This window comes from Arvicola amphibius, chromosome 7 (assembly GCF_903992535.2).
Source record: "Arvicola amphibius chromosome 7, mArvAmp1.2, whole genome shotgun sequence".
Lineage (NCBI taxonomy): Eukaryota > Metazoa > Chordata > Mammalia > Rodentia > Cricetidae > Arvicola > Arvicola amphibius.
Window position 1 is genome coordinate 92599991 of NC_052053.1, and position 27384 is coordinate 92627374.

The 27384-nt window shown below is 43.9% G+C and overlaps 1 protein-coding gene across 8 annotated transcripts in view; it reads right to left on the reverse strand.

Moving 5' to 3' along the window:
• Nucleotides 1–15377: 15377 nt before the first annotated feature.
• Nucleotides 15378–27384, reverse strand: part of Gpatch2l (G-patch domain containing 2 like) — a 53542-nt gene continuing 41535 nt past the window's right edge. For 6 of the 8 annotated variants that reach the window (XM_038337739.1, XM_038337733.1, XM_038337737.1 and 3 more), the window contains 2 exons: nucleotides 25384–25478; nucleotides 15378–17486 (listed from right to left, as the gene is read on the reverse strand). In XM_038337739.1, coding sequence (XP_038193667.1) covers nucleotides 17335–17486; nucleotides 25384–25478 — 247 coding nt within the window. In that variant the 3' untranslated portion in view covers nucleotides 15378–17334. The remainder of the gene's footprint in view (nucleotides 17487–25383; nucleotides 25479–27384) is intronic. The other 2 variants (XR_005286270.1, XM_038337738.1) reach the window with 2 other exon arrangements.

Below are 27384 nucleotides of genomic sequence, written 5' to 3' on the forward strand. Positions count from 1 at the left end.
ATTTAAGAGCAACAGAGGATTTTTCTGGGGGAAATCTTGAAGAACTCACAGGCTGGCAGGAAGAAGAGGCTGCATAAGGATGGGAAGGACTAACTTGGTCAGAAGAACCCCTGGACTGGCCTGGAGTACAGGAGCCCAGGAGGAGCCCAGGAAGTACAGGGTCTGAGTTTAGCATCTGTGTCCCTCCCTTGCTCCTGAAGAAAGAGATGTTACATCTAGAGCTCACCAGGAAGAGTAGAGGAGCACAGATCCCAGAAGCAATCATTATTTGTTTTGTTTTTCTTGAAACAAAGTTGGGGAAACCATCTTACAGATCTTTTGCAGGGATCTCCTTGGGAAAAGCTCTGCTCTCAGGGCCCATGCTACCCTTGAGGGACTTTAGAGAGGAAAATGCCCTTCAGCCCCCACACTAATCTGGGTAGTGGAAATGAGAGAGTATGCAGGGGTGGAGGTTGAAAAAAAATGGCAGGGAGACTTATGATTTCTTCACCCCCACCGCCAAAGATGGAGGAAGGCCTCGTGAACTTGCAGGAGGAACTGCTCCGCTCCCTCCGATGGCCTCCTCTGGATTCATCGCTGCTCTCTTTCTCCCGCTCTGTCCCCTTAACCAGAGGGGAAATGCGACTCATCTGTGTGTTTGTTGCCTCCAAAGTCCCGCACCCTAGTCAGTGATGAAGCTGACATACATCTAGGTCTGTTGAGCCCCACCACCTCATGTTTGCCAGGAGAGAAGAGGCATGCTCGTAAAATCCCAGATTAGCCAAAGCTGAGAATAAAAGCCAATGATTTCAATAGTGGAGCCCAATTTAAATAGAGCTCCAGGTGGCACAACAAACATCTCCACCAATAGAAACTGGGATGACGGCAGATGCGTGTAGATCAAAACCAAGGTATAGGATGGAAAAGTGTTGCCTCAGATACAGCATGCATCAAAAGTACAGAGACAGGAGGGGGGTTACCACAAGCTCAAGGCCAGCCAGATCTTGTCTAAAAAAATTACAAAGGAGCAAGGATGGGCAAGGTAGATGGTAGGAGGCTTATCTGGCACGCATGGAGTCCTGGGGTCCATGCCTTGAACTGCATAAAACTGGGTATGGTAGTAATCCCAGCACTAAGGAGGTAGAGGCAGGAGAATTATTCAAGGCTACCCTCAGTTACATCTCAAAATGGAGGCCAACCTTGGCTACATTAGATTCTGTCTTAAATAAAGAAAGAAACAAGAAGAGTTGGGGATGTGGCATAGTGGTAGAGCATTTGCCTAGAATGCCCAACTGCGTGGGTCCATTTTCCATACTGCACCTCCCCTCTCCCCCAGAAAATAATAGATCTATGACTTCTCCTCAGAGATGTGAATAAATGTCTGTTTATCCCAGCTAGGGCACCGGCAACAGACCAAAGAAGGAGTCCACCCATGTGTAGCTGAGAGTTTACTGGGGATGCCCCCAGGAGGATAGAAAGGGACTCAGAAGGTACACTCCAGCATGGAAGATGCCTCACAAAAGCTGCAGCCCTGGAGCTCCCGCAGACTTGCAGGCAGCTCCAGCAGTCTCCTCTCTGCTGCTGTCTGCTGCTTTTATACCCTGGAAGGGGGCTTGTGGATGCTGGTGCTCTCTGAGCATCTTGATCCTTGCAAGGTTCCAGTAAGACACCCTCCTCCCTCCAGGAGGAAATAGGCACCCAACAGAAAGCAAAGGAACTTTAAACCAGAACTACCTTCAGACAAATTCAAAGACTATCATCTAAAGCCTCCAGCCACGTGGACACAGGTATGGAAAATGGAAGGGCTGTTTTCTACTTTTCTCTGGGCTGAAGGGTTGAGGAGGAGGCAGAACTGAGAGGCTTTCCCAGGGGTTGATAGATGAGCCCTGGCATGCTTCCAAGCCGGAGCTTTTTTTTTTTTTTTTTTTTTTTTTTTTTTTAAATTTATTTATTTATTATGTATACAATATTCTGTCTGTGTATATGCCTGCAGGCCAGAAGAGGGCACCAGACCCCATTACAGATGGTTGTGAGCCACCATGTGGTTGCTGGGAATTGAACTCAGGACCTTTGGAAGAGCAGGCAATGCTCTTAACCTCTGAGCCATCTCTCCAGCCCCAAGCCGGAGCTTTTGATGGACAGAGATATAAGAACTCAATCTAAAGGAACTTCATGCGCTTGTAAGTGGGAGAGTTAGGAGCAGGGAGCCAAGTGAATCAGATCAGAGAGGTGGGAGGAAGAGTTGCCTTGAAGCAATGCCCCATGGCCTTGTACTGATGGCCAGCTTAGCACCCAGAGAATGAGGGAACCAGCCCATGAGGGAACTCCCAAGTTAACGTTCCTGAAAGCCCCTTCTAGGCTGCAAAGCTTGTGAGTTAGCTGAGCTGCTGATAGAGAACTCAAAGAAACTGAAGTCTTGAGTTTCCTGATGCCCAGAGAGAGCTTGTGGTCCCCTGACTGTGGGCTGCAGACCTCTGGGTGGGAAGCATGTCTGAGTCAGTGCCTCCATCAGGAGACAGATGGAAGCGGCCACATGACCCCTGGTCTTACATCCATTCCACCAAATGGAGAGACATGACAAGCCTTTTATTTTCAGGACAGAGCATCATTGATTATTCCCCGTTAATGCTTCCCCATCGATGGCGGGCAGGCACTAGAGGGAAATGGAAGGATGTGATATCCGGCCCCCCCAGAGGGAAAATCAATGTGATATGGTTTGATATTTCATCCTAGATAACCTCTCTCTCCAAGTTCCAACCCACATGCCGCTGCTTCCCCCTCCACAAGCTCCACCAGGCATTGCCACCCCCTTCCACACTTATCAAAGGGCAGGAGGAGGAAAGAAATCAGACCATCCACAGGCCACACCCTGCCTTGCTCTGTAGCTTCCCGGTCTGAGGGACCCAGTTTCCCCCCAGTGAGCTGAGCCAGCCAATGCTTACTGCATATACATTTAGCAGCCAGCCAGTCTCAAAGGGTGACCTTGGGAAACCGACAGACTAGAAACTGCGTGCCCCCTGGCAGAAGTTGACAGTTGAAAGTCTGGAGCAGGGAGAAGACCTGTAATGCGGGGAGGCCACGGGAGGAAGCAAGCTCTTTCTCTGCACACATATGTACACGCCACCACCAAAAAGAGCCAGAAGTTCTTCTGTTCCCCAAAGGGGGGCAACATTCAAAACAAGAATCTTGGATGTGACGAAGGGGAAGTTCTGTTCCTTTTGGGGTCATGGGATGAAGAGGAAGTGAACCTCTTACCTGGGAACAAAAAACAAATCTGGATGCCTAGAGCAATACGCTGTTCGTCTGAGTAGGCTTCCTATGAACACTTAACTGTGGCTGTGCCAGAGTCATGTTGCTTTTGGAAAGCTCCAGGGATGCCTGCCACCACATAGCCTGTGTGTGTGTGTGTGTGTGTGTGTGTGTGTGTGTGCGCGCGCGCACGCTCCAAGAGAAGAAAGTAGGTAGTTTTGCTATTTTCCTTCCTCTACCTGGGAGAGGCTGGAGCAGGTAACTTGTAGAGCAGTGGTTCTCAACCTTCCTAGGCTGCAACCCCTTAATACAGCGTCTCATGCTGTGGTGACCCCCAACCATAAAATTATTTTCATTGCTACTTCGTATCTATAATTTTGATGTTATGAATCATAAATATGTGATATGCAAATGATCTTAGGTGACTTCCAGGAAAGGGTTGTTTGACCCCAAAGGGGGTCTCAACCACTGGTATAGATGTTGGCCTGTTGGCAGAGTTGCAGATCTGAATGCCCTGAATCCACTAGCCTATCTACTGCCTGGAAGGGGAATTAACTTGTGTTTATATACCTACCTGCCTGCCTGCCAGGGTGTGGCTACAGTCTGGGTATGGTTTCAATGTGTTCCTCAAATTAATTCCCATTTGAGGTACCAGGAGAAGATGAAAGCTGAATCTTAGCGTGGTGTGTAGAGGTAAGATAAGTTCATTAGGTGGGAGCCCCCAAAGTTGAAACCTGGTGGTTATATAAGAAGAGAAACAGCCAGAAACACACAGACACACTTCCTGACTTGACACTGATGACACACTAATCGGAACTCTCCTTTCAAGGAAGCCATCGTCAAATGTGAGCAGCAGACCCTGTACCTCCAGAATAGTGAGCTGAAACAAATAACCGTTCTTTGTAAAGCTGCCCCCCCCTTGGGTATTCATTATAGCAATGAAAGCTGACCTACACCACTACCCACTGTGGTATTAATTCTCCTAGAGTTCTTACAGGTAACACTTTCTCCAGTACATTCCTGAATGTACAGGATATCTGTGCTATGACTGTGTGCTACTTTTTAATATCTTAAAAGCCTCTGTCTTAGCAAGAACATGATTCAATCCACAAATGACCTATGAGGATGCTGCCATGAGTTACAGAATGTGACATCCTGTGTGGCCTTGGGAATGTCCCTGCGTGTTTCTGAAGTCATCTTCTTTGGACAATCAGCCTCATGCACAAGCTTCTACCCCATCCACTTGCAGTCATTGCTGTCTGAGTTTGTCCCCTCCACTCTGCATCTCTTTTGGCTTCACTCCCCTTTTGTCAAGCTCCTTCCTCCATGCCACATGACCAGGCAGGTGCTCAGACCCTGGATATTGGGGGAAACAAGTGCTCTAAGTATCAGGGACAACAGCTGATCCCCTATGAAGGGCTTTTGTGAGAAGGGGGTTATGCCAATCAAGGGAGATGGTGGTATGACGACAAAGTCAGAATCCCATGCCCTCTGCCCTAAAATCATACATGGTTTCATGACCTATTATGAAAGGGAATCCCTGAGTCCAGAAGGCCTCTGTGCAGCGTTTCTTGCCCAGGGCTTGGGCTGCATCACACGTGTCATTTCTAGGCTCTCAAACATCCCCCTACACTCAAAACACACCGACTCGTGCTCATGCACATTTTATGTTTGGTCTTGCCTGTTTTTATGGAAAATAGCACACTTTCAAAACAATGCACACTCCCAAGGGTAGCTGTACAGGACAACACTGTCCATCTGGGCTACTGTTAAGAGAACACCTCGATGGATAATAAAGAACAGACATTAATTTCCTCACAGTTCTGAAAAGTGCAAAGTCTGAGGTCATGGTGCCAGCATCTGGTGAGGATACAGGGTGGGAGGCAAAGGTGATGAGCTCATGTTACCATTCCTTTTTTATAATGGCATTATCAGTTCAGGAGGGTGACATCCCATGGCCTAAATAACTCCATCAGGCCCTGTCTTCAACCTGTTGCACTGAGGATTAAGTTCCCAACACATGGACTTAATGGGCACATTCAGGCCGTAGTGACAACACCCCCTCTTCTAAACAAAGGCATAGAACTGGTACCACCTTGACCCCCAGGGACCTTTTACCTCCCCTTGGTTACTTCACACTTCTCTGCGTGGGCAGGATCCTGATTTGCAATAACAAAGTTCTCTTTGCCTGTTGAGCTAGTCAGCTTTATATATGTGACAAAATGCCTGAGATGGGCAAGAAACAAGGAAGAAATCTCCTTGTAGTACACAGGGTCAGAGGTTTCAGGCCATGGTCAGTCGGCCTTCTCGCGTGCCTGAGGCAGCTCAGTGCATCACATCAGAGCACAAAATGGAGGAACAGGCCTATTCACCTTAAAATGGAGGGAAGAAAAGTAGAGAATATTAGGACTCCAGTCTCTGTCTCTGCCTCTTTGCTACCATAAGGTAAGCAACTTTGTTACCTGCCATGATATGCCGCCACAGCCCCAACATGCGGTTACCGACTGACCAGAGTCTAAGGCCTCAAACTGTGAGCCTAAACAAATCTTTTGTACTTTAAGCTGATTGCCTCAGGCATTTTGTCATAGGAGTGGAGAGTTAACATAAGCCCAACCCCAAAGGTCCTACCACATCTCTTTCCAGTACACGCCATGGCCGGCAACCAAGTCTTTCATGCACTGGCCTTTGTGGGGACATCTAAAATCTACACCATGACACTTGGTATTTACTGCATATAAGTAGAATTAGACACTATGTTCTCATCTCTGGCTTTCTTTGTTGAGAACTGCATTTCCTGCAGACAACCAACAGCTGGACCTTGTTTTAATCCATTAGCTCCTTTGTCTACTCCTACTTCTCTTCTTAGGCGAGGACTCTTATGTCACAAATTTTCTGAAAGTTGAAGTAATTCTTGTTTTCTTTTTTTTTGTTTGTTTGAATGTAGTATTTCTTTGTCCTACTCATCCATCCCTGGTATTTCTTTGGCTTCATCTAGTCTACATGGAGAAAGAGGCCTAGTCACCTTATGACGGAGGGAAGAAAAGTAGAGAGCAGGACTCCAGTCTCTCTCCTCTCTGCTTCTTTGTTTTGTCGTTTGTTCTTAAGCAACTTTGCCATCTGCTATCTGCCATGATATGTGCCACGGGCCCAACACAACCTAATCTTAATCTGGGATTCTCTCCACTGTGTGCATTCGGTCCAACAAGCTTCTCTTTTCTAATGTTTCTGATCATTTTTTCCAAAATCTAAACTTCCTTGCTCAATTCTCATCCATGTTGCTTTCATGTTGCTTATGTTCTTCCTCCTTCACTGATCTACTTCATTTCCTCTTTGAAGTCACTCATCATTTTTACAAGCAGACTTTTGAGTTATTTGCCTAACGATTTCAGTATTTTTAAGATTCGGTAATTAAGAAGTCAGTGTCTTTTGAAGGCATCATCTTGCCTAGTTTTTGTGTGTGTTTCCTGTGTGCTGTGTGATGGTTTGTGTATCTGTACCTGTGTGATTTCATTCAGTTTTATTTGGAAATGTTCTGAGTGAACAGTCTATTCCTTGAGGACTCAGTCATCACCACCCCCATGGAGAGAATTCAACCCACTGTAATTATGACATTGAATTGAATGAGATAGAAAATACACTTAAAATATACTGAAGCCCACTATCAACAACCAAAGAACAGAAAGTGGCAGATAATTTAGACTCTGCTGTTTTATTTTTTATTATGTGTATAGGTGTTTCGCCTACACATGTGTTTGTATACTATGCGCATGCCTGGAGCCAGAAGAGGGAGACTGAAAGAGGATGTTGGGTCCCCTGGAATTGGAGCTGCAGACTATTGCAAACTGCCATGTGGGTGCTGGGAACTGAATCCAGGTCCTCTGGAAGAACAAGTGCTCTTAACTGCTTGGGTCTCTAGTTCAAGAAACCTTTTATATGTATAAAAATCAAATCTAGTAAACTTTTCTAGCTTCTTGGCTCATGTTAGAAAGGCCTTCCCACTTGACAGTTTTTAGCTAAGTTGTAAGTGCTTACTGCGCAAGCATGGGAACCTCAGTTTAATCCTTGGCACCCATGCAAAAATCCCCAGGCTAATCAGAAGCTGCCTCAGAAAACATTGCGAATGGCTACTGAGGAATGGCCCCTCTGGCCTCCACACACCCAAGTACACTCCCGTAACCACTGTTATTTCACACAGGTCTGTGTGCAGACGGCTGGTGTGAGAAGTGAAGAATGCCTCTGCTCACGTTTCCAGAACACATGGCGAGGTCCCCATCCCAGATTCGAAAGCTCCCTTTAGCACAGCCTCAGCTCCCATGTGTTGATATTATCTCTGAACCATGCACTCTCCTCTGTTTACAGATTACTGCCACACTGTGACTGCTGTACATATGTAAACGTTAACGTATAGTGGAGTCTCGCTCATCACTTTTTTCTTTTTTGGTTGTTTTTCGAGAGAGGGTTTCTCTGTGTAGCCCCAGATATCCTGAAACTGACCCTGTAAACCAGGCTGACCTCAAACTCAGAAATCTACCTACCTTTGACTCCTGAGTGCTGGAATTAAAGGTGTGCACCACCACGGCCCTGCTCCATGTGAATTTTAAAATTAGCTTATGTAAATCTTATTTTTAAAAAGCCTACTAGTATGCTTCTTGGCTATCATATTTACTCTTAATTTGTATTATGTGTGTAGGTACATGTGCCTGTGAATGCCTAACAGTTCAGAAGCGGGCACTGGATCCCCGTGAGCTGTACTTACAGGTAGCTATGAGCTTCATGATTCAGGCGCTGGGAACTGAACTTGGATCCTCTGGAATAAGGCAAGCACTCGTAGGTGCTGCGCCATCTCTCCATCCCTGGATACCACATTGAATTGACAGATTAAACATGAGGAAGTCATGGCTTCATGTTGCTGAGCATTCCTATGAAAGAACACGGACATGGTAGTCTTTTCATTTGGTCTTATATTTTCATTGGAATTTGTTTGGCCTCTCACTGGTAATTAAATTTTTTCTGCAAATAAATTTATTCCTAATATTTTATTTTTTGTTTTCTGCTATTGTAAAAATATTTTCTCTTAAGGCATGAAATTGGATACCATGTATATAAAGATGATTATTTTCTGAAAATTAATTTTGCAAATCATTTTGTTTGTCTTTGGTTAGTCTTCTTTTGCTTCTAGGCAAACAATCCAATCATTTCATCTGAGACTTAAAACTTTATCTTCTCTTCCCTTCTAATTTCTGTCTTTAATTTCCTTCTCTTGTCTAATTGTTTTGTCTACGTCCCGTGGAACAACTTTAAATAATAGCGATGATTAGTAGACATCTTTGTCTTGTTCCTGGCTTTAATGAAATTGCTTCTGGTATTCTCAATTAAGCACGAAGCTGGCTTCAGATTGAGATAAATATATTTTATCATATGAAGGAGACACCCAGCTATTCCTTGTATTAAATGATCCTTGTATTCCTGAAATAAGCATCACTTAGTCATGGTGAATTACTCTTATCTACAGCCATCTGGCTGGACGCAATCCTAGCTCCACTGCTTACTACTGGTATTCAGCAGAATACTTTACCTCCTCAGGATTCAGTTCCCTTGCCTTTTAAAACAAGGATGGGGGGAAGCACTTGCTCATTAAGTGGCTGTGCATACCAAATGGCTGTATGGAAATCTGAACACCTCTTCAAATGTTTAAAAGCTATTTTCATGTAAAACAAAAAAACCTGAGCAGCCTGTTCAAATTTATTCCCAATTTTTCTGTTTAATATATTGTTTTTAAGTTTCTTATACATTGAGCTTAGCCATAATCAGTGATGTAAATTACAAATGTGCATCCCAGTTATTGCATTTTTGTTTGCTTATGGCATAAGTGCACTCAAAAGTTCGTTTGCTTTAGGAGCCAAAGGCTTCCAGCTGCACCTGAATTTCAAGAGGCCGTGAGGATTCATGTCTCCAATCCCTCACTCTCCCTGCATCCCCAGCTTTTGCCATATGAACTTACAATCCTCTCCAACAAAGGTGGTCTGTTTTCCTGCTGGTCCAAGGAGAGCAAAGAACAAAGAGCAGGGCTGACCAGATGACCACTCCATTAGAACCCGGCAGCTGACCAATGTGCCTAGGAAGCTTACCTCCTCCCAAGTTACAAGCAGGGCCAACTTTCTTATAAAACTCTTAGTATTTTAGGACTTGCAACCACAGAACATCTCTATCTTGTGCCCTTTCCTTTCCTACTAAATCCCCCAAATTGTGGGGAAAAAAAATAAACCAAACAAGCATATGACAGCACCTAGCAGCTGAGACACGCACTGGGCAAAGTGGAGACCATCAGCAGCCACACCCTGCTGACTCCTGTTAAAGAGAAATCACCTGTTATTTTCCCTAGTAATTGTGTAGCTAGTGTTGTATAATCAAATCCTCAGCCAATCTGGACATTATCCTGTCATACAGTATGAGGAACAGGTCCAATCTCCCTTTTCCTGTACAGCTATCTGCGGTGTTCTAAACAGTGGTCCCAGCACCCATCAGTCTTCTAGTTTATCTTGCCCCGCCCTGCCCTGCCCCGCCCCGCCCCGCCCCACCCCCCTGCCTGGGGGCAACAACTTCACTGTATCCTCAACTTTCTTCAGCAGTTGAGCCTATTTCTGAATTATCTATCTGCCCCATTGTCGAGTCACGTGCTGTACAACACTTTCAGGGTTAGACTTCATGTCATTATGGAGTAGGATAAGTCTCTCTTCCAAGTGCCTTTTCAGTTTTCTCAGGCTGGTGGTCTTCCTGTGTTCTTCCAAGTCAGTCTTCTCATGAACTAGTTCCCAGCAAAGTGTGTAGGGTGTGTGTAGGGTGGCGTAGACCACAGACCTTTCTACAAAGAGGACAGTCCCAGATTTGAAACCACAACCAGTGTTGCTTAATGTCACAGAACCAACCCATCTTTTCATCTCCCGATTGCAGATTCTGGTAAATTACTAGGGGAGGCTTTCCATTTTCCTGATTAAGAATGTTCACCGCATCACCTTACTTATGTTCCTATCTTGGCTGCATGTGTCAGTTCCTACTTTGGCTTATGGCTTTTGCTGTGGGTTCAGTCTCTACACCACCTGGCCTGTGGGACTACTTTGACTCCTGGATGGAAGTGGACTCGTGCAGAGTTCTGATGTTGCTTCTGCTAGTCAGCTGAAATCATGACAGACCCAGGTCCACTGAAAGTTTTAGACCACACAAGCAGTATACACTGAACAGAAACCTATGCCAAAGACAACTTGCTAAACATTTTTAAGTAAAAAATTGATGGAGGAGGGTCATCTGTCTATGTGTTACTTTCATTGGTTAATAAAGAAACGGCTTTGGCCCTTTAAAAGGACAGAAAATTAGGTAGGCAGAGTAGACAGAACAGAATGCTGGGAAGAAGGCAGTGAGGCAGACACCTCAGGCAGTTGCCATGCCTCTCCTCTCCGAGACAGATGCAGGTTAAGATCTCTCCTGGTAAGATACCACCTCGTGGTACTACACAGATTACTAAATATGGGTGAAAGCAAGACATAAGAATTAGCCAATAAGAGGCTAGAGCTAATGGTCCAAGCAGTGTTTAAATGAATATAGTTTCCGTGCGCAGCCCACCGTTCCTTCTACAAAAAAATGACATTTCTTCCACCAGGGTCAAGATGCAGAAAGGCAAACTAGTTTGTAATAGTTCACTGATTTATTTAGCACTTACCCACACAAGCAGACATCATGTTTGGAGGGAGCTGGCTTTGTGAGAGATTTCAGCTGAGACCCCTCTTCCTTGAGCATCCCATGCCTGACCTCAGGTGGCTCACCTCAGTCTTCATGCCAGAAGCTCACTGGGGCTTGGTGAACACTTTTAGGGCAAAAGATGGCATTGTCTATTTGCCTCCCATGGAAGAAACTCTCTGTCTCACTCTCTCACGTGTGCGAGCGCGCGCGCGCGCGCGCACACACACACACACACACACACAAAATTTTAACCGCTGTAGACTCTTGCTTTCCATTCAATCCCCTGTGCATTTAGGAAGATTTTCTTTTTCTTTTTACTCCAGTGGATTAATGGTAAAATTAACTCCCACAAGTAGAACAAGTCAGTAGCAGGAAATAAAATTAGCATATAAAAATCAATACCTTTTATATATAGAATTACAAGTTAGAAGATACAATGGCAGAGAAAACACCTTACTGGCAACAGTGCTTTGATTGATAGATTGGGTCACAAAGTCATCTACTGTGTAGGTCCCCTCCTATAATGCATCTGGTTTTAATCACATGTACACACAATTATGCATAGCTTGGTGACAAATGCCTTTCACCTGCTGAACCATCACCACTTTTAGAACTCCCAATTGATCTGCATGTGCAGAGCTAAAACCACGCTTCAATGAAAAACAGAATTTAAAGATAGAGTAGGAGCCATACTTCAGTGGTGGGTGGGGGTCCAGAGTTGAAGGAGGGGTATTTTGTTTGAAGGGGGGTAGTTTCTGAGCATATTAAAATGCAAAAATGTCTATAACAAGAGGCTATATATAGCTAGCCCGAGCAATGCACAAATCACGAGGGCTGAGGGCAACAGACCTGGGCAAGACAGGTCCACAGGTACTCGGGTACTGAGAGGAAGTGTGGTTGAGAGGGAGGACGACACTCTGATAAGTAGGTCATGGATGGGAGGGCAAGATTAGTTGCTGAGAGGCTGAGGTTAACAGGGTTTGGAATGGCTGCTTTGCAAAAACAGCTAAGAGGAGGGGCACTGGCTGAGATCCTGGACAGTAGGAACTAAATGTTACCATGATGCTGGGGTGGCTTCAGCTTGTAGTTAAAAAAGCTACCCAGAAGCTATTTCAAAATTATCTTCTGGGCTGGAGAGATGACTCGGAGGTTAAGAGCATTGGCTGCTTCTCCAGAGGTCCTGAGTTCAATTCCCAGCAACCACATGGTGGTTCATAACCATCTATAATAAGATATGGTGCCCTCTTCTGACTTGCAGGGATAAATGTAGACAGAACACTGTATACATAATAAAATAATAAATAAATTTTAAAAAATTATCTTCTTTCATTCTGCAATTTTAAACATCTGGAGATTCTACAAGGGTCAGAACTACTTTTCAGAGAAAGAAAACATTTGCATTGTTAAAACCTTAGAAAGCTTTTCCAATTGTTTGTTAAAAAGACAAAACTTGCTATGTAGTTCAATCTAGAATCCTCCTGCCTCTGCCCTGCAATTCTGGGATCACTGGCATGAGCCACCATAAAGATACCCCTCCTCTCCCAAGACAGGGCTTCCCTGTGTAACAGACCTGGCTGTCCTGCTGGAATTTGTTCTGTAGACTAGGCTGGCCTCAAACTCCTTCCTCTGCCTTCCATATGCTGGGAGATCCACCTGCCTCTGCCTCCCAAATGCTGGGACCACGACCACCACCACCACCACCACCACCACCACCACCACCACCGCCCAGTGCAACAGGCTTTAATTAACCTTTAAGATAGGAAAGAGAACACATGCAGAGTCTAGGGAACCAGTGCTAGGCAGTTTTCAGAATACCTTCCTGAATACAGTGAACTCCTTCATCATACATCTCTCTGGAAGGGAGAATTTGGGTTTGTGGGCTTTGGAGTAAGTCAGGACCCATCTTAATTACTATGAAAAAAAAATCGTCAAGTACAATGTCCATTTTTTCTTCAAATGAGCTTATCATATTCTGAAGTGCTGATGCTGTAACTCAAACAAATCAGTGGGGCATTACTGTTGGGTTTCGAGCCTTCACACCCTATTAGTTGGGTGTAAAGCAGACATGAGAATGTAGGTGGACTGATGTACTGAGATTACCAACCTCAGCAGATGCTTATTATATGCCTGCTATGTACCTGAAGTATTGGTTCTTTTAATTTTTTCTGAATTATATATTAAAATGTACATCACTATGCTAGAAAAATGTGTAAGGCTTTCCCTTAAACTGACTTACTGAACACAGAACTCACAGGTGGCTGTATATTAAGTACCATCTCACACTGATAACTGTGAAAAGTGACGGCCATTCCTGTCAACTTGGACCCCTGCGTCAAGTCACTTCTACCCTCTACTCATGGCCTCTATCGCCTTTTCCCAGGCGTTTGCGAGGGAAACCCACGGGAACAAAGCCATTTTTGAGAGTTTAGGCAAATCTGTCTTTGCCAAGGAGCTTGCTTAACTGGCAACACCTGTGCAGCCAAGGCTTCAGGCTGCATTTGGATCCCCTGCAGGGTTTGTTAGGCTTGCTGGACCTCATTCCCAGGCACTGACTCTGTAGGTCAGACGCTGCTCCCCATGTGAGCATCTTCAACATCATCCTCACTAACCGTCTAAGGACCAGTCTGGGGCTCTGCTCAGGACACCCATTTCCTTCCTTCTACCTAGGATGGCGCCCCTTTGTATCTCCAGTGTCAGCCTCATCTTTATACCATACATAGTGGAAAACTTTAGTTCCAAATCTGCTAATTTACCAAGAGACTTCCCCACATCCACGAGTATATTATTCTGCTCCTTTTATAAAAACCCTACACTCCACACTCTTCAGCACTATTGTTCTTCCACATTGCCATTTCCAGGCATGGCCTTCCTCTTCTTCAGATTCTAACACAGGAGTGAATACCAAGCCATTTGTGTTTAGCACCTGCTGTCCCGCTCCTTGGCTTTGCTTCTCTTCTGAAGGGGTAGAACCACATCCTGACTGTTGCTAGAAGCTGTAACTCTGCTAACTGCAGCAAAGGGAAATAAAGACATGGTGACGAGCAAAACTGGCTTGAGCGAAGGAAGAGGCTGACAAGAGTGAAGTACCTCCACTTCCCCACTGTCTAGGCTATGCCCCAACAAGACAGCAGCCGTGTCCGCCAGAGCCAGCCGCTCCGCTCTCAGTTCAAACAGAGTTCCCAAGACACTGAAGACAGCTGCTGCTGAGGTGTATCCATGGCATTCTGCCCAGGAAGGGGAGAAATAAAGCGCATTGCTCAGAATCACAGCAATTATGCCAAAACAGAGCAAAGACCTTACATGAACCATGCATCCCCATAATTCTTTACTTAGAGCTGAAGAACCAGCTACGATCATGACGGCCTGGCAGTTCCTCCTAGTACCTACAGCTCCTAGTTCTCAGTGGCTCTGTGTTAACTCAGGGTAGCACACAACTTCCTAGACCATGGAAGGAAAGTTTGGAGAGACTGATAGAAAGGTAGATATAGATAAATGATAGGCTGATAGATGAATGATAGAGATGATACATAGGTAGGTAGGCAGGTAGTATAGATGGACAGATATGCTCAGTGACTCTCATCCTCGAATGCAAACCTTAATAAATCTTTTTAGGACAGATAGTTAAATTACTCATTATACACATTGAACTTTACTTTAAAAAAAGATCTCATTCGAAGGAGCAAAGATTGAGACACTTTATTTACCTTGGGTTATCTGCTGTGAGAACTGGTCTTGTTTAAGAGCCAATGCCATCTACAGTCTCTTACTGCAACTCACTTCTAGAGAACTCGAGGCTTAACCACATGCCACTCGGGAAAACTATACTCTGTCCCTCTAAATGTAGCGTCACGAAAACAGCAATGACTTCCTCTTCCCAGCAGTTCTGACCAAAGAGCCATGCAGAGGTTTGGATACAAATGATGCTCCTCCTTTAAATGCTGCATCTTAAAAATAATCTCAAATCCCTTCAAACTCCTCTGCAAAGCTAACAACTTGTGAATGGACGTCATGCAAGTAGATAACACGTTTGTCTGTTTTAGAAAAAAAAAACACAACAGTGAAATTCAGAAACATCTGTGTAGTCTGTAAGGATTTAACAGAACTCAGAAGTCAGAACCATGGCTCTTGGCTTCATTAACCTCTCATATCCAGTGTATCTTTAAGGTCTGCCTGGTGATCTCCAATACTGACACCAAAACCGCACCTCTCCTTGAAAAGCAAATCTTAATTTATGGCATTATCCACTGTGTCATAAAAATTTTTAAATGAAAGGTTTAAAATACAGCTGATACTACAGTTAGCCTCTGAAGCTGGTTAACAGAGAAATAGCAGAATACATGGCTTCCCTAAGCATGTGTAACTTAAAACGAGCGTAATTTACAACCCTGTATTAGAAAGTATTTGTGCACTTAATATTCTATTTTCTCAGGTAAATGACTTTATTTCCATTCATTACAGGTAGAAACTATAATCTTGGCTGATCCCTGTCAAAACTATTCAGAAATGTATGGAAATTCATGACCAAGAAAAATGAAACAATCATGAAAAAACATTACTGACATGGGTCTCAGACTGACCAGGGATATCAATGAGAAACACAGATTATATAGCCCAGGGCAGAATAGCATCTAAGTCTATAGTTTGTTTGGGCTTACTCATGTGCCTGAATACAATATGCAAGTCTGCCTTTACCTCTGAAAATTGGCATGGCTTCAGAGAGATATTTAAAGTGTAAATAAATATGTATATATACTTTAAATCCCAGGTAGGAGAGGACGACCTGACCATGGACCACAAAGGAGAGCTACGGGAATATCTTTGCACCTCACTGTGGCGGTCTCAAAAGCCATCATCAGGACCAATGTCTGCATGAACTGGTTTAAGTGTCATCAGTAGATCTCTTCCTTAGCCCAAGCCAGGATGTCAGAACCGTGTTCCACAGGCCACTGCAGGAACTAAGTCTAGGTGAGAATGCACACTTTCAACACTGAGCCATCAAACAGTGTCACATTCCCACCTTCTGTGGATGTAGCTGTGACACCCCATAGGACAGTCACTCCTCCTAAGAATCAGGGTGATTCTGGGGGACTGGAGGCTTCGGTGTTACCCTCCATTATATGATCTCTATCTGCATCTCCCTTCACCACTCTCATGGCCAGCTGGTACGTGCTCAGCCGTCCACAGAATCTATAAAACCTTTCCATATAGACTCACACTCTGACAGCCTGCCCACCTCACATTAATTACACTGTGTGGGAGGGACAATTACACTTTGGGAAAACGAGGCACTGGACCACCTGGCACCTGTCTAAGGGAGAGGTGTTCTGTCCCATGTGACCAAAGCAGTGAGGGTTTAACATCAGCTCCTGTGTATTTCAGAGTAAAAGCACTCGGTTGATATGAAGTAAGAACACCCTGTCAAGCAGGCCCCCGAATGACAGGTGCTCTTGAGAATACTTTTGGGAAATGTGGCTTGTCCCCAGCAGCTCCAGGCAGTCACACAGTCCTCACTTTGACAAAGTAGCGTTGACTTGAGGCACAACCATACATACAGCTCTACATGCAGCTGAGCAGTCATAAACACGCCACACAGGGGCGTGTCCCAAAGACACTTTTCCTTCTCAGATAGCAGAGCATTACTCTATAGATAACTAACAGTGAAGTCCCACTCAGAATAGAATTAAGCCAGGATCAGAAACGCTAAGCGAACACTAGCCACTGACTATTTTGCTGCGCAGCTAAACCTCCATCTGCATTTTAGTACACCAACCTCTGAGCTTAGATGTGCCCTCTGCCAGGAGAGCACAGACCGTGAAGATGAGGTCAAGGACAACGCAGCTGCCAGTGATCCCTCAGTTTATGTGCAAGCCCAGTGGAACAAGTTCCCAACCCCTCACGCTGGTGTCTCTTCTGAGGCCCCAAACTGAGAACTTGGTTGGTGTATCTTACTGGCACAGAGTAAATAAAGGCTCGAAGGCAAGCCGTACTGCATAGGAGGCACATTCCATGGAGGAAGTGTTTGGAACTGGCTGTGAATTTGGGACTTCGTTGGTGATCGTAAAAGCTCTATGCAGAAGGGGTGCAAAAGCTGTTACTAGAACAAAGACACAGCTGCCAAGGAGCATCAGCTCTAGGAAAGCAGCGAAGGTCAACAGTGGGCTAACAACAGAGTAAGGGATACAACAGAAGATGCCCCACCCCCCTCAAAGAAAACTGCTGCCCGGTTGCTTTACAGAAAAAGATTCCCCGAATAATATCTTCCAAAAGAAAGAGCCACCACTGCATGTGGAGAGGAGTGGGTCCCGGCGGTGCCAATTAGGACACCAAGGCTGTATAATACCAAGTATAATAACACCTATCAGCTACTGGGCTCTAGCTGCATCCAGAACTCTTTTCATGTGGCATTTTGAAAAACGTGGCTGGAGCTGAGGCAGTGGCTTTCTCTGCTGCAGAGGTCCCGTCCAACCACTCGGAGTGGGGAGGCTTCTGGGCTGGGGTGGCTAGCTCCAACACATCTGGGTGCACTGTGTTTCACAAAAGAATAAGGAAAGAGAGACGAGTGAGTGTAAGAAATTAGGGTAAGAGTGATATAGAAATACATTTCTTAATCTTTATATTTCATGCCCTATTCACCTAAGTGGCTTCATAAGGTCTACTAATTTCTTCATTTAAAAAAAAAAGTGGAATTTACAAAATCATTTCTCCAGAAATAAATTCAGTAAACAGATACAGGAAAAAACTAAACCGCTTTACTCATGGAGCACACATGTGCCAGGCACCATGCTGTTGAACATCACGTACTCAGGACTCCCTACCTCACTTCCCCCTACCCTGTATGTATGTGTATTTTTAAAAATAATGTCTTACAGCCGGGCGGTGGTGGCGCACGCCTTTAATCCCAACACTCGGGAGGCAGAGGCAGACGGATCTCTGTGAGTTCGAGGCCAGCCTGGTCTACAAGAGCTAGTTCCAGGACAGGCTCCAAAGCCACAAAGAAACTCTGTCTCGAAAAACAAACAAAAAAAAAAAAACCAAAAACAAAAACAAAAATAATGTCTTACAATGTAGCCCAAGCTGGCTTCAAACTCATGGTCTTCTTGCCTTAGCCCCTGAACACTGGGGTTATATGCATGTGCCATTACACCTGCATAATATCAAATTTCTTAACTGTTAGAAGTAGGCACTGTCATCCCCATTTTATGGATCAGGAAACTAAACTAGAGAATCAAAAATAGCAATTCAAGCTCAAATACTGGGCTACATTTGCTCCTCAACATGATGATGTTAGAAGTAAACACAACAAGGAGCAAATAAGCAGCATCAGGCATGGTATTCTAATCAAGTTTCTTAAGACACTCTGGACTGGATAGTCAATGAAGGTACAGAGCTGTGCTGTGTACCCAGAACACTCAGCACTCTGGACCCTGTCTACCGAATGCCAATAGCAACCCACTTCACCTTTCCAAGTGCCCCTGAGTGGATCAGGACAAACCACCTTTCACTCTGCCAAGGGTAAAAATATACTTAGATATAGTAAAATACAGTAGACTCTAGACTTTTCTTTTACATCCACTAAGTCTACCCAATAATATAGCCTTGGTATTTTTCTAATAGTGACTGGGTCACAAAAACAAATACAACAGGCCACATGACCAGTACTGGAGCTGCAGACCCCTGGCCCCTTGACTTTCTTTGCCTGTCTCAGACCCTTTGCCTGCTGGAGTGAACGGAGCAAACAACTTGTTTCCTGTGCCTGCAGCTGCTCTGAGCATGGTTCTGACAGCAGGGGAGTGGTTCCTGGTGAGTTTTACAGCTGAAAATCCCAAGAGCTGAATCCCTATAGCACGATAAAGTTGGCATTCTTGTTTCAAGGATGACCGATGGGTGTCCCTGTGTCTCTGTCTCTGTGTGTATGTTTAAATCTCTAGCCCCTTTCCCGGCTTGCGAACCGTCCCGTAGTGCAGGCACTGCAGTACTGCTTTTGCTCAGTATTAGACAAGCAAAAACCACATCACAAGAATAGGAAGGACTTACCCTATTTTATTTTATATCCTCAAATAAACTCAAATGTCAACTTTGTACTGGAAGTTAACATTAGAAATGCTTGAACAACATGACCGTACCACAGCTTATATATACGTTTCAGTGGCTTTCAAATGTTTTGGTGATGTAGGAGTGTCTGTCTTCCATCTATCTGTTGCTTTCATTGCTTAATTAATAAAGAAAACTGCTTGGCCTGATAGGTCAGAACATAGGTAGGCGGGGAAGACAGAACAGAATTCTGGGAGGAAGAAGGCAGTGAGTCAGACGCCTCAGGCAGACGCCATAGCTCTCCTCTCCGAGATGGAAGCAGGTTAGAATCTTCCCGGTAAACCACCACCTCGTGGTGCTACACACATTAATAGAAATGGGTTAAAACAAGATGTGAGAGTTAGCCAATAAGAGGCTGGAACTAATGAGACAGGCAGTGTTTAAATAAATACAATTTGTGTGTTGTCATTTCGGGTGTAAAGCTAGCTGTGCGGGAGCTGGATGGGAACGCAGCCTGCCGCTCCTTCTACATTTTAGCATCTCAACCACAGCAGCACAACATGTATCTGCACACAATTGCAGATACTGACTTGTAGTCAGTTGTTCAAGTTAAACTGAAAGGACTTCATAGAACTATCCCTATCCTTACTACATAATCAGAAACCTCAATGACAGTCTATCCTTGAAAAGCTGTTGGCTGTTGTTGTTTTCTATGATGGTCAATGTCCATAAAATTTGCACGTGCATTGTTCAACAGCATGGCGCTCAGAGGTGATGTGGAAAGCTCGCATCGTCTCCAGTGGGAGCTGTGGAAGCACTGTGCACTGTCAGCACTAACTCCCCACCCCTTCTCCTCCCAGCCTCAGTAACCACCTCTCTACCTTCTGTTGTCATTAATTTACTATTCAGGTTGCTCATTAAAGTGGAATCATCCACTATTTGTCTTTCTTTGTCTGTCTGGCTCACTCACTGTGCCTTTATCCCAGACAGCAAGGTTCTGAGTGTCAAAGGCTCAAGCTGAGTGACACTCCATGTGTGCAAGAACCACATCTTGTTGCTCACTGGCCACTAACATCTGGGTTGTTCTACTGTGACCAATGTTGTTGCGCACACGAATATAGGAAAACCTCTGCTTTAGAGCCTGGAGAGATGGCTTGGCAGTTAGGAGTACTGGCTGTTTTTATATAGAACTTGGGTTCAATTCCTGCCGCCCACCCCCTGTGGAAGTACACAACGTTAAGTAACTCCAGTTCCAGAGTTATCCAACACCTTCTGGCTCCTGTGGCACTGCATGCACATGGTGCATAGACATACATGAAAGCAAAACAGCTATGCACATAAAATGATAATAATTTAAAATTTTCTAAAATTTCTGCTTTTAATTCTTGAGGTGATATAATGCGGTGCAGAGTTGGGAGATCTCGTGGCCTTTTTATGATGGCTGTCTTGAGAAACTGCCATAGATGTACAATTTACATCTTACCAGACAAGTTCAGGGGTTCCAGTCATGTCTATGCCAAGGTCCAGTATTGTCTGGTCTCCGAGACCACCATTAAATGAGTGTGAAGTAACCCAGAAGAATGCCTGCACCATCTTCTCCCAGAACACAGTGCTTTTGACAAAGGTATAAAACAGGACACAATCCAATACGATCCAGATCACTGAGCTGTGGCACAGGCCTCCTCATACAATGGGAAATCATGTGTGACGGGGTTTTTTTTTTCGAGACAGGGTTTCTCTGTAGTTTTGGAGCCTGTCCTGGAGCTAGCTCTTGTAGACCAGGCTGGCCTCGAACTCACAGCGATCAGCCTGCCTCTGCCTCCCAAGTGCTAGGACTAAAGGTGTGAGCCACCACCGCGGGCCAAACAAAGAGATTTTGCACAACAAAACACACATGAATCTCAGAAACAGAACTGGGTGAATCTTGTAAAATATAAACTCTTTTGTTCAAGGTTGAGAAACATTTAAAAAAGCAGACAACGTATCCTTTAGAGATACACCTATCTGTTAAAACTACTTTAAAGACAAAAGCGATGATCAAAACAAGACAAAAATGTACGAAAACTGTTCCCACTGAAGAGAGTGTCCCCACTGAAGAAAAATGTCCCCACTCTCTTCAGTGGGAACGGTTTTTGTACTAGCCGCATTGGTTTTTTTGCACCTTATGTATCAATATTATTTTATAGCAATTAGATACTTTCCAAAGGGTTAGAAAAATATGGAGAATACTGCCATGACTTTAAGATAATTTTATTTAGATACATTGGAGCTAGACACCCCATGGTCGTTCTCTCACATTCTGATCTGTTAGTTCTGACTAACTGGAATGGTCTCCATCTATTTGGAAAAAGAGCTTCACTGGTAATGGCTGAGAGCCACACGTATCTGTGGGTAGAGGAAAAGTATTAAGAATGCACTGGCTTAACAAAGTGCCAACAGTAGGTTCCTCCTAGGTTCCATGACCTCACCAGTCATGTGTAGCTATCTAGGTTGAGAACACCAGGCATGAATTTCTTCCTATTGACCAGGCCTAAAGACCAGTCAGACAGCTGTTGGTTATTCCCAAGATATGAGCACCATTACTGCACTGTTGGTGATGTCTTGCAGTGGTCGCTATGTACAACACGACTCCTACATCTAAGGCTTAGAGACTAATGAGAAGGTGGAGGACCATAAGAGCTAGAAGACCAGGACATCTGCTGTGAGATTACATCTTCTATATAAGAGAAGGAAGCTACACCCATAAAATATCAGCAATATGGCTGCCTAAATAAGACCTGAACAATGACAACACCAACTGCCATGCCGACATGGATGGCAGCCAAAGGCCCCATCTCTAGATGAAGAACTACAGAAAATTAATGACTGCCGAGAGACGGGTAATTAGTCTCCCCGGGGATGAGACCCTTAAGTGGTTATCCAATATCAAGTGATCAGTCCGAAAAACTTGTACGTATGAGCAACTCTAAATGGACTCAACTGGTTATATATATTTATATGTATTTTATACATGTCACAATAATAACTAAGGAAACAACAATATATAAAAGTGCTCAGGGGTAAAGAAGGGGAATGGTGGGAGGGAGAGAAGTAAATGATAGGAGATTGAAGATGAACAAAGCATATTATCTACAGACATGAGGTGTCAGTCACAACCATTAGTTTCATAAATGCTAATAAAAATAGAAAAGAAGTGAGTCTGTTCTAGTGTTAGGTGACTTTAGGGATGTTGGGAGATAGCAGTGAACAAACAGATTAAAATTCCCACCCATCTGAACACATGGCTGGTTTAGTGCTCAGAGACCATGTGTGATACAGTTTCTGAATGATGGTTGTAATCCCGGGGAATGCAAAGTTGGAAAAAGGCTTTAGGAATAGCCCAAACCATCCAGGCTCTGAATGGAATCTTCGGTGGCCCCAGGGAGGGAAGGGACATGGAGACATAAACAAGAAAATAACAGTGCTATAGTTTAAGAAGGCACTACTTAATGACCCTGGAAGGGTCCTTTCCCCAGCCCTTTGTACTACTAAAGCGAACAAACAAACCAAGGAAGACATGTGTATCTCTTCCTTTCTTCACCCCCTAGCCTTACTAAGATCTTTAAATTCAGTCAATTTCAACTCAAAACTTTCTACGGGTGGGGGAAGGGCAGAGATTTGTAGCTGCATGCTTAAGAAAGAAGCTGAATTCATCACAGTGACAGGGGAGAGTGTTGGCAGAGATCTGAGCTATTTATTCTTTTAGGAAAATCCTATAAAGAATGACACAAGGAAGCCTCTATCTGCAGTCTTGTTCATCACACTGGTGAAGAGCTGATAACAGATGTATGCAGTTGTGTGATTTAGTGCCAGGAGCTGGCCCCTGATGTGTATTAATACAGCGGCAAAGCGGGACGCACCTCTCTTCATCACTCATTTCTATAAAAGAGGTGGAATCGGAGATGGCCCGATGGTAGGCAGAGCAAGCCCATTTGTTCTCCTGACTGATGGCACAGGCTCAGGCTGTGTCCTTCACCTCCATGGGGCACTCGGGTTGTGAGCAGAAAAAAAAGAAAGTGCTCAGTGAAGCAGGGCTTAGTCAACAAGTGAGAGCAGAGGAGTGGGCTCCCTTGAGAAACAGCTAATGTCTTCTTCAACATACTACATACATTTCCTATTTTGAATCAACTCTTCCCAATGGTTCTAATCTCATAAAGCATTAAAGCTGGGGTTTGCAGCTCAGCAGCAGAGTGTTTGCCAATAGACATGAGGGCCTAGGTTTGATCCCCAAAACTGGGGACGGAGTGTGAAATAAGAGGAAAAAATAGGACCAAAGAGGGAAAAATAAAATAAAAGCTAAGAGAAAAGGTTTCATTTTAATTCTTTAAATAGTACAGACTAGTCTGGAATAATCAATCCTACTGTGCATACAAAGGACACCTGGAAGTTCAACGGGCCAATCTAGAGCATCAGGGAAACATATGCCCTGACCCTGGACTTCAGAAGGTTAAACCTCAGTCTGCTCATTTATCAATGGAATAATAAGAACTGCATCTATCCTGGACAGCTGAGGCAGAGGTGCATACAAAGTGCCTAGTTCAGAGCCTCTGCAGGTGGAAACCACTATAAAATTCACATAATCATTAGGTCTGTGATTAAGATTGTTCAGATGAGCCACCGATTAGCAGTCACCCCAAACAGAAGCTCGAAGAGGTCCATTTCAGAGTATGTGAACAATCGCACGAACAATCGCATTGGGGAAGGAAGGGGGTTGGGCCCACACTTGTCTGGTCTCTGCCTTCACTGAGCTAACTGACCTGAAATGTGTAATACGTAGCACAAGGTAACTAAGCTCAAATCAAGCTGTTTAGGTCCAGAAGTGCTTTGGGTTTAGATTGGTTTGTTTCACAAATACCTGAAAGGTCACACACATGCTATTTTACTGTGCTTGCTTCTGACCTCAATTCACCCCACAGTCAGGTAGAGAATCTACTCACACGTGCATGTCAGTACTCCAAAGTTTCATATGTTGAATTGCTTAAGATTGTGGATTTTAAATTAGGGATGTTCAATCTATAGTTTACCTAAGGAAAGTAATTTACTATAGGCTTGATGTGTAATACCTTTGATAATATGTGATATATATATATATGTGTGTGTGTGTGTGTGTGTGTGTGTGTACACACACACACACACACAAACACACACACATACCTTAAGTGTACAGAACTTTTACATATATATAAATGCCCATGTCACCCCTGCCTGATTTGTAATGGAGAATATTTCCAGAGACTCAGATTTTTCTGTGTCTTCTCTTGGTCACTCTCCTATCAAAGATAGTCACTATTTTAGCTTTTACCAACTGGCATGAATTTTATATAGAAACTAAAAAAGTTTTTAATTAGACATCTCATGATGAGTAAAAATGAACACACTATTATACATAACCAATGAGAATACAATGTGGGTATAAACCAACTAAGAAAGTGAACAGAGCCAGGTATAGTGGTGCACGCCTTTAATCCCAGCACTTGCGAGGCAGAGGCAGAGGCAGAGCTCTCTGTGCTGAAGGTCAGCCTGGTCTATAATCGCCACAGTGAGCTGCAGGACAGCCAGAGCTATATAGTGAGGCGCTATCTCAAAATAGCCAAGGGAGGGAGAGAAGGAGGGAGAAACAGAGGGGACAGGGGCTGGAGAGATGATGGATCAGTGGTTAGAGCACTGGCTACTCTTCCAAAGGTCCAGGTTCTATTTCTAGCATCCACTTATTGGCTTCTAATCATTTATAACTATAGTCCCAGGAAATTCAATACCCTTTTCTGGCTTCCATAGGCACCAGGCACACACATTGTATACAGATACACGAGCAAGTAAAACACTAATATATGTAAAATAAAAATTGCTATTTTATTTTTATTTATTTACCTTTGTTTATTTTTCAAGACAGGATTTCTGTGTTGCTCTGGCTGTCCTGAAACTCACTCTCTAGACCAGACCGGCTTTGAACACACAGAGACCAACCTGCCTCTGCCTCCTGAGTACAAGGATTAAAGTGCCTGGCCATAAAAATTATTTTTAAAGCAGAAATTAAATGAACCCAGATAACCTCTGACTACTGACAAAACTGCTATCCAGCTGGATGTTTATCAGCATGGACCTCACCTCCTGTCTGTGCTACAAAGAAGGTTCACATGACTGGGAACAGCTGGCAGGAATACAAAGGCCAAGTGAGAGAATGAAAATGCAGACTCCACAGTCAGAGAGAACTGGGGAAATTACTTCTCAGCAGCTCAGTTTCTTATAAGGACTACAGATCTCTTATCATGATTCCATGGGAAGGTATATAAACAATCATTTAGTGTTCAGTACACAAGAGGTGCTCTACGAATGACAACAATGTATAATCACCTGTACTAGAGCTAGGTAAAGATGCTGAGGCCACAGGTTTCCGCTTCCTCTTAATGTCACGTGAACATGGTGGTCCCCAGTGTACCTTTGCCTGCCTGCAGAAATGAAAGGAGAAAGAAGATGTTTACTTTGTGGTACTTGTTGTAAGGCACTGTGCTGTCCAGATGAAATCTTGGACTCATATAGATGTATGGCAACAAAACAGGCATCATCTTTTGCCACTAATCACTGCAGTCTCTGGACACACTCGGAATTAAGCAAAACCCACAATACATGGCACTCTCAACTTTTTACCAGATTTCAAAGAAGCAGATATTTAAGTTTCAATAAATATGTGTTTCATTGTGTGATTTTTTTATACAATGCTTTCATATGAAAACTCTAGCTGCACTTGAACTAAATTCACTAATGAAATACCTATTCCATATGATAATGCATTGAAAGGGTTAATGCCCTTCCTGTGAACAGACACATTTACATAGAATTATAATAAGTTAATTCTGCTGCCACTAGACAATCGACAATTTGAATTTAAAAATTTTAATTTTTTATATATAAGTGTTTTGTCTGCAAGTATATATGTATATCCTGTGTGTGCATGATGCCTGTAGAGGCTGGAGAAGGAATTTGGATCCCCTGGAATGGGAGTTACAGAAAGTTGTGAGCCACTCTGTGGGTACTGGGGATCAAAGTTGGGTCCTCTTCAAGAACAGCAAGTGTTCTTAACCATTGAATCAACTCTCTATCCCTGATAATCTGGATTTTTAATATGTGTTTATATCACAAGTTAAATATTTGGTTCCTGTGACTTTCAAAGATATAAATTATGTATCAATAACATGTTCCACTGCTAGGATATTCAGTTTATTTCACAAGTAATGCACCCAAATGCACTACCCTAGAAAACAGATTATCTGGAAAACAACAGACTTAAGACTGAACTAGCTGACACAGTATCTTAGTTCCCCAAATCCCTAACTTCCTCCTTTTCTGCAGTCTGGACAGACTGCCCAATAAAGCTTTCCTTGAACTCTGCAGGGATTACATGCCACGAATCATTATCTGACCGGTGAACATACATCATGCTTCCCTAATGAGGCTTAATCTCCTTGAGACTAAGAACAGGGGTCCTGAGAGCAGGGGCCATGTTGACTTCTTAATCATTCAATGGTCTACCAACCTCAGCAAATGGCAGGAGATGATCCTTATTAAGTACGTGGTAGCCAGAACTTATAGGAATAAGAATTTTAAAAACCAAATGGTATGGCGGGCAGTAGTGATGCATGCCTTTAATCGCAGCACTCGGGAGGCAGAGGCAAGTGGATCTCTGTGAGTTCGAGGCTAGCCTGGTCTACAGAGCAAGTTCCAGGACAAGCTCCAAAGTTACACAGAGAAACCCCATCTCTGGGAAAACAAAACAAAACAAATGGTAGGAAGAATGAACCCTAAAAAGTTGCTACAAATAGCAAATTTTATGTTATTTATATTTTGGCACAATTATAAAATAAACAGCTATAAACCATTAAAAAAAAAAAAGAAGTGGAGCTGGAGAGGGAGATCAGGAGTTAAGAGCACTTGCTATTCTTACAAAGAATTAAAGTTCTGTTCCCAGTACCTACATCAGGTGGCTTATACCTGCCTGTACTTTCACCTCTATGGAATCCAGGGCCTTCTTCTGACCTTCATGGACACCCACATGTATATGTGTACATGTGCCTGCACACATGTCTGGTGTAGCAGAGCACCAAAGGTACATAGGATTTCTGTCTGGATGGATGGACAAATGCTTTGATGCAAAGACTTAGGCAGAAAAGGAAGTAACACTACAGTATTGTGTTTCTGATCCAGAGACATGTACAGACCAGTGTTCCACCTCTCCACAAGCAAGGGCCCTAACTGGGTCATGCTCTGCCATAGGGACTTCAGGTGTGCATTAGCCATCTTTTCTCTTCACTGTAAGCTTATTAAAAAACAAACATGACAGCACACATGAGTGACCTC